At 36.8% G+C, this 7,409-nt stretch overlaps 1 protein-coding gene across 1 annotated transcript; it reads right to left on the reverse strand.

The window, feature by feature from the left end:
• Nucleotides 1–3,450: 3,450 nt before the first annotated feature.
• On the reverse strand, nucleotides 3,451–4,946 carry LOC120192475 (CBL-interacting serine/threonine-protein kinase 6-like). The gene has a single exon (XM_039195247.1). The coding sequence runs from the start codon at nucleotides 4,814–4,816 to the stop codon at nucleotides 3,518–3,520; it is 1,299 nt and encodes a 432-aa protein (XP_039051178.1). The 5' UTR covers nucleotides 4,817–4,946; the 3' UTR covers nucleotides 3,451–3,517.
• Between the last annotated feature and the right edge of the window lie 2,463 nt (nucleotides 4,947–7,409).

Below are 7,409 nucleotides of genomic sequence, written 5' to 3' on the forward strand. Positions count from 1 at the left end.
TAAGTCTGAAAATGTTTTGAGTTCAAGTTTTTTCAAACTCGAGTTGAGCTTTATTTTTTATTTTGAGCTCAATTCGAACTTGATAATTTTAAGCTTATGAGCTTTCAAGTCGAACAAATTCAACGTTAAACTTTTTGAATCTAGTTGAGTTAAACAATGCTCGAACATGATTCAGTTCATTTACAACCTTATATGTGATTGTGAGAGAAGGGGTTAAGCTTGGTTTAGGGTTGAAGAGGGAGGAGCTTATGGTATCCATGAGCTGAATAGGGTTCATTGTGATCGATAAGGAGGGGGTTTTGGCGGTCGATATGTGGCAACAGGACCGTCACCGACATAGAGAAGAAAGCATGATGTGAGAGGTGTGGTTCTTTGTCGGAAAGGGACTGACCGGCGAGGCTAACTTTCATGGTGATATTCATTATTCTTTTAACTTTTGTTTAAAATTAAGTACTCTGGTTCTTGGACCGTCCATTTGAAGTGCCCCACGCACCCAGCTGTTTAGCCATAAATTTGAAATAGAGATTAAATTATCTAAGAATTAATCATTCACTAATCTGAATCTAATTAAAGTTACCTTCCCCACATAGACGCAAAACAGAGACTCAATTATATGTGATAAAGAATATATGCATACATCATACAAATTTTCATACCATTATTGGCTCAAAAGTATATATTATCTTCTTTTCATTAATTATGAGCTTTTGTTGACAATTGTTCTTAGGATATTTGATGCAGTATTATTTATGACATTAAGTTTATATTATCAAATTTATTAATATTCTATCATTTATAAAAAAAATTGTATTCTTTTTATAATATATCAATAATAATGTTAGCAGTAAACTCAATTCACACAAATTATTTGTTAGCATAATTCATTAATTATACTAGTGATTAGGTTAAGTAAAATTACTGTAACTAATGTTGTGAAATAAATACAGCTAATATTAATTTATGTTGTTTAATGTTAATTAAATTGGGACAACCAACATGTTAGCTTATAGTTTAAGATTATAGCAATTAAGGGTTTATAATCTAAGTGGACATTTTGCTTAGTTTGACACGAAACAACTTAGAATTAGATGTACAATTATTTTCATTTCAATATTAAGCAATTTTGTGCATTGAATGTATTGCATGGAATTCAATCTTTTTAAAGTTAAATATTGGTTTTAGTCCTTGTGCTCAGGGCTGAAGCTAGAAATTGTGTTTAGGAGTCAAAATCGAATCATTAATTTTTAGGAGGATCATAGTGTAATTTAGTCATTATATTAATTTGTAATTTTACAATTCTCGAATGGATTAAAGAGAAATTATACCATTTTTTTTATTTAACTATCAGTATTTGATCAACTATTTCGGATCACATTTTGTAAAAATCCATTATGGAGGTGACCCTCTTAACCCAATTGTTCTATTCGCAAAAATCAACATTCGAACTCTTAACATTTTTTTAAAGAATTCCTCGTACCACTAGACCAATTGTTGATAATAAATTAAATTATATTAACGTAATATATTAGAATCATAATTAATTTAAAAAAAAAACTATAAAGGTTAAAGAAATCTTGGCGTACTAAGCTAGTTGAGTGGTTTGAAATGAAATTGGTAGGGGCCAAAGCCACGTGAACAAAAGTGGATCTTAGTCACCACAACGTGACAGATGATAGTCCTTCACATGCATGTATAACTCATCTCCTACTACATAACGCTACCTCTGGTCTACCCCGGTCGGTTACCGTCACAGTTTTAACGTCCACTTGCAACCTTAGAGAAGCTTGAACTCTAATATAGGATCGGAAACATTACATTCTTCTCAAAAGATATGCCTAATAATATGTATGACGTCATTGCTTATAAATGAATTATTCCCCTCTCGACCAATCTACATCCTTAAGGATTTTACATGCAAATTTTATTAGAATTAGACCTAAATCAAATAAAGTGTTTTATACTTGTAATAAATATATATTAATGCGATTTTCCAAAAGAATCATTGATCTTTATCGATGATCATCTTGTATTTAGATTATATATTTAAAGATAAAATAATAACCTTAAAATCTATATTGCTATATTAGTCCACAACATGACCCATGCAACCAGCCCCTTTCATGGAAAATTTAAGACGACAGACCTATAAATTGCAGAGTTTCAGTATCCATGGTTCAAGCTGATGAACCCTTGTATAATAGACAACCCACCATTTCCATTTACTCCGTACGTTGCTGGAGTAGGGAAACCTAACAGTGAAAAGGACCAAATAAAGGAATTAACTCAGCTCAAATAATTGTTCAGTCCCTGTATTATGAGTAAATTACATACATAATCCTTGTACTTTACTCATTGTAGTCATGATAGTTTTGTGGTCAACAACACATGGCAAACACGATAAGATAGCATATTGAAGTTTAAAGTAGCAACAGCCGGCAAAAGCATGAGAGACATGAAAGGATTGGTGCGGTGGATATGGGATCTTATCTTGACTGATTCCAAGATGTATTCATATGATTCAAGTGCGTTGAAGCACCCAAGAGGGAGCCTTAAATGGAAACAGAGCGTCCAACATTATACCTCACAAAACGCATCTTCTTTTACAAGATTACGCAGATTACAGCTCATTGAAAGTTCAATCTCACGTGACCTCAAGCAGTTAAGTTGATTAGTTGTGGATATGATGAATCAAAGTTACCGGATTGTTTGTTGAAGTCAAAACTCCCATGTACTTGGGCTGACGCTTGTCTTGCATAAAACCCGAGTCTTGAAGCCTAATTAACTCATCTACGTACCTTGCTGCTTATTAACACACCACACCAACAACTACTGGAATTGTAGTACAATAATTGAGTGTAATATCAAAATTGAAGCCCCTAGAAAGCGGTAAATAAACGCGGTCGAGGATCCAAAGGACATTATTCAATCAAAATATAACTCTTCAAATACGAATATATATTTTCTCGGTTCAACTTTTATATATTTATTACCCGATAAGAATAACTATATAATCGTAAAACAACAAAAATATGTCTTACATTAAAATAATTTTCCAGAAATTTAGAATCTTTGTACGAACCAAATGACATCGGTGGTAAATGAATTATTGTTATTCATTGAAATCCTGAAATCTTGAAATCGAGCATCATAATTATTAAAGATGTGAACGTTCCATAAAATTTATTTTTGAATAAATACTATATAAAAGTATTATTTAAGGTATGTTATCCAAATTGCAATACCAAAATAGCAAACTCTCCCCCTTCATTAAAAAGCAATAATCTGCGTGGCTTATAGTATGACTAACTATTGATTCCAAATATCAGTATATCACTATAATTGAAAAGAGAAAGAAAGAAGAGGATTGCTGACAAAGATAAATCGTCACTAAAGCAGTCCACTGGCACTCAACATATCAACAACACAAACATCAACAACATACAATGGATCCAACAACAATAACAAAGTTTTAAACAATCACGACATTAAAAGAAAATTACAAAGAACAACATTATCATCAAGCAACGGTCGTGTTCTCGGTCGGCGATGTCCACACGATGTCTTTAAGTGCCGGTCGCAGCTCTTTACTGCAAAACTGATTGTACTCGAAGGTATCTCCGTTGTCTTTCTTAACTTCCACCACCGAAAATGACGGCGTCACCGAGAATATGTCGGCGGCGATGGCTAGTTTCCCTTTCCTTCCGTATTCTTGACCCTGTAACCGCACCCTTGACTCGCTCTTCTTGATGCTAAACTTCCCCGATTTTGCCACCTCTTCGAGCCTCAATATCACGCTGCTCGCCGGCCTTGTGGTGGCGAATCTCATTTCTTCCTTTTCTTCTCTTTTTTTCTCTTCGAACAACGGCGACAGATCGAAGCCTTCCGACAATGATATGATGTGGAATGCGTTCAAAGTCTCGGGCTTGGATGATTTGTCTCCGTTGAAAGCTTCGAATTCAAGCTCTTGTTTTGTTGTTATTGTCTTGGGGATGGATTTTTTGAACCAAGACGAGTCCATGATCTTCGAGATCTTGATTCGTGTATTCGGGTTCGGGTCTAAAAGCTTGGTGATTAACCTACGTGCTTCGGGCGAAAACCATGGCGGGCACTTGAAATCACCTCTGTAAATCTTTCTATACATTGCCACAATGTTATCATCTTGAAACGGTAAAAATCCGGCGAGAAGAACGTATAAAATTACCCCACAAGACCAAAGATCCGCCTTGGCTCCGTCGTATCCTTTTTTTCCGATGACCTCCGGTGCCACATACGCCGGCGTTCCGCACGTCGTGTGTAACAAGCCGTCTTGTTTCAAGTGTTCCGAGAAAGCGCTAAGTCCGAAATCGGTGACCTTCAAGTTGCCATCTTCGTCCAAGAGCAGGTTCTCCGGCTTCAAATCACGGTGGTAAACGCCACGGCTGTGGCAGAAATCGACGGCGGAAACAAGCTGTTGGAAGTAAACTCTGGCCGCGTCTTCTTTGAGACGACCCTTGGCTACTTTCGAGAACAATTCGCCGCCGCGGACGAGCTCCATTGCGATGTAAATCTTGGACTTGCTCGCCATAACTTCGTGTAATTCCACGATATTTGGGTGTTTCACCATTTTCATGACGGAAATCTCCCGCTTGATCTGGTCTATCATCCCGACTTTGATCACTTTCTCTTTGCCGATGACTTTCATGGCGACATTCTTTCCCGTTTGGAGATTCTTTGCATGGTAGACTTTGGCAAAGGTTCCTTGACCCAATACACGACCGAGCTCGTATTTCCCATGAAGCAAAGATGGATTTTCGTTCTTAGTACCATTATCCGCCATTTTTGTAACTTATAAGCTCGAGGAATTTTTTTTAAAGAAAATACACCCTTTGAACTGAATTTACTCTATATTTACAACACGAGAGATGAACATAAAGAAATGGAAAATTAAAAGAAGAGAAGAGAAACTATGACTGGATGACCGATGAATGGATCATCCGTCTTCGACGTGTTTCCGGTGACAATTCCGGCCGCCAATGGATCGTTTACGGTTGCCGCAAAGCTCAGGCCGTGTCAACGATGAACTTCTCATCTCTCTGCATTCCCCAAAGGGATTTTTTCACTATTTTACAACGAAAATTAACAAAAACAAATGAGGAAAAAAAAGACCCTTTTTCCTGTTATCTACAATGGCAGGAGATTCAAGCTTTTTTCTTTCTGGGATTCAATGCTAAAGGTTGTAACTTATAGAAGTTTTCCCAAGGGTGGAATTATCGTTTTAGTCCCTTGAATTATCAAGTTGTGATATTTGGTTGTGGATGATTCGATTTGGTTTGAAACAGTAGGATCTTGACGCGTGGAAGTCTTCAGGCAATAATTTTGGCCTTTTTGTCATTGCAACTGGTAGGTTCTTAATAATTTCGTAGGGTCCAGTTTCAGACAAGGAAAGCGAAACTGAGGTTATTGTTTTTGGCACGACAAGTTAGGCAAAAGTGCCGCTACAAGGAGTGTTTAATTTCATAACTTGCTTTAAATATAATTTTTTCATCTAACGTATTTTTTACCGTAATTATTTAAAAACTACCGAATATCTTAATGTCTTTGAGTTAAAATTTTTATACATGAATTACTCGAAGTTTTAGTTAATTTTTTCTGTGATTTTGGAGATTTTATCAAAAAAATCACATTTTCCTTAAATATTTACGTTTCATACACCCTTTAAGATAATATTCCCGATCTAACACCCTTTGCAGAAAGGCACGACTTATGCACCGCGCCTTACGCTGATGTGGTGCCATGTGGGTCGCGTCTTACTGTCGTCTGACACACGTACCAGATAGGCGCGATGCATGGTTCGCGCATTGAATAATTATATCTGTATTTCTCGGCTTTTAAACTTTTCTCTTGGCTATAAATACGCTCTCAACCCGTAAACATTTATAACAATCTTCTCAACTAGAAGAATGTCGTCGCTTCAGTACAGATATCCAACATCATTGTTTCCCTTAACTTATACAGATTTACATCCAAACAAAGTAAACCGCTTTCCATTTTATAACTGCAAAAAATAACATATTTAAATAAAATAATTAAATAATAAAATAATACAATAATTAAATAAAATACTAACAAAATATTAAATATAATAAAATATACCTTATAAATAAATTTTGAACGAGGTTTGGTTTTTGAGAGGATTTGGTGTGGTGAAAATAGTTGAGAGTGGGGTATTTATAGGATGAGATGGATGGTGTGAACAATCAGTTGGGTCGGTGTGATGGAAGGTGCATGGGCCGCGCCTTCGGTATTTATTCTGTCCTAACGTGGGCCACACCTTATCCCACATGTCGCCATATCAACGTAAGGCGCGGTGCATGGGCTGCGCCTTTCTGCAAAGGGTGTTAGATCGAGAATATTATCTCAAAGAGTGTCTGAAACGTAAATATTTAAGGAAAATGTATTTTTTTGGTAAAATCTCCAAAAATGCACAGTAAGCAGAAAAAAAATTAACTAAAGACGCCGAGTAATCCATGTATGAAAATTTTAGCCCAAAGACGCCGAGATATCTTAGGGTAGGTGATTACTGTAGAAAATACGTTAGATGAGAAAATAATGTCGGAATCATGTTAGTTTGGGAATTAAACACTCCCTGTAGCATTATCTGGGTACTTTTGCCCGACAAGTTATTACGCGGTTTTGTTTTAATCAATGTCCAGAGTAAACTGATGAAAAGAAAGTGGACTTTAGCGCACAATAAGTTTTCTTTGGGCGTACGTTAGTAGGGCTAACGGTTTTAGGGTTCTTCGTCGTATCTCCGGCGTTCCTGGGTGTTTTTTTTCATCTCTTTCACGGAGTCTTCTCTTCGCTCAGTCTGCTCTTGTCTCCCTTTATGCCTCACCTCGTGAAATCCCATGGATTGGAGAAAGTTATTCGGATGTTCTGAAGGCAACAATTTGGAATTTCACCCTCTAGGGTTTGCGACGGTACCACAACGGTTCATCCCCCAAAAGAAGTGCTTGATTATGGAATTAATGAGTAGAACCTCTCTCTCGTGGGACAATTTCTTGGTCCTACTCCGAGCTTCACTTCATTGCAAATAATTGTTAACAGTTTGTGGAGGAATGCTACGGCGGGTGCACAAGTCCAGGTGAGTATTGCTGGAAACAATTTATATGTTTTCTCATTCTCTTCTGCTACTGCTCGTGACTGGGTCCTTGAAAATGGACCCTGGCACGTTTTGAACAAGCCCCTTATTTTAAGAAAATTGGAGCCTAGTCTACAAAAATTAAGTTTCGATCTTTCTAGCTTACCTATCTGGGTTCACCTTTACAATGTTCCCCTTGAGTTATATTCTCGCTTAGGACTCAGCTACATAGGTAGTGCAATTGGCATTCCACTTTCTATGGACACTATCACTGCTTCTAAAATGCACA

Source organism: Hibiscus syriacus, unplaced genomic scaffold (genome assembly GCF_006381635.1).
Source record: "Hibiscus syriacus cultivar Baekdansim isolate YM2019G1 unplaced genomic scaffold, ASM638163v2 tig00116975_pilon, whole genome shotgun sequence".
Classification (NCBI taxonomy): domain Eukaryota; kingdom Viridiplantae; phylum Streptophyta; class Magnoliopsida; order Malvales; family Malvaceae; genus Hibiscus; species Hibiscus syriacus.

Coding starts and splice junctions, on each gene's coding strand:
- LOC120192475 (XM_039195247.1), bottom strand. CDS start 4,816: ATGGCGGATAATGGTACTAAGAACGAAAATCCATCTTTGCTTCATGGG.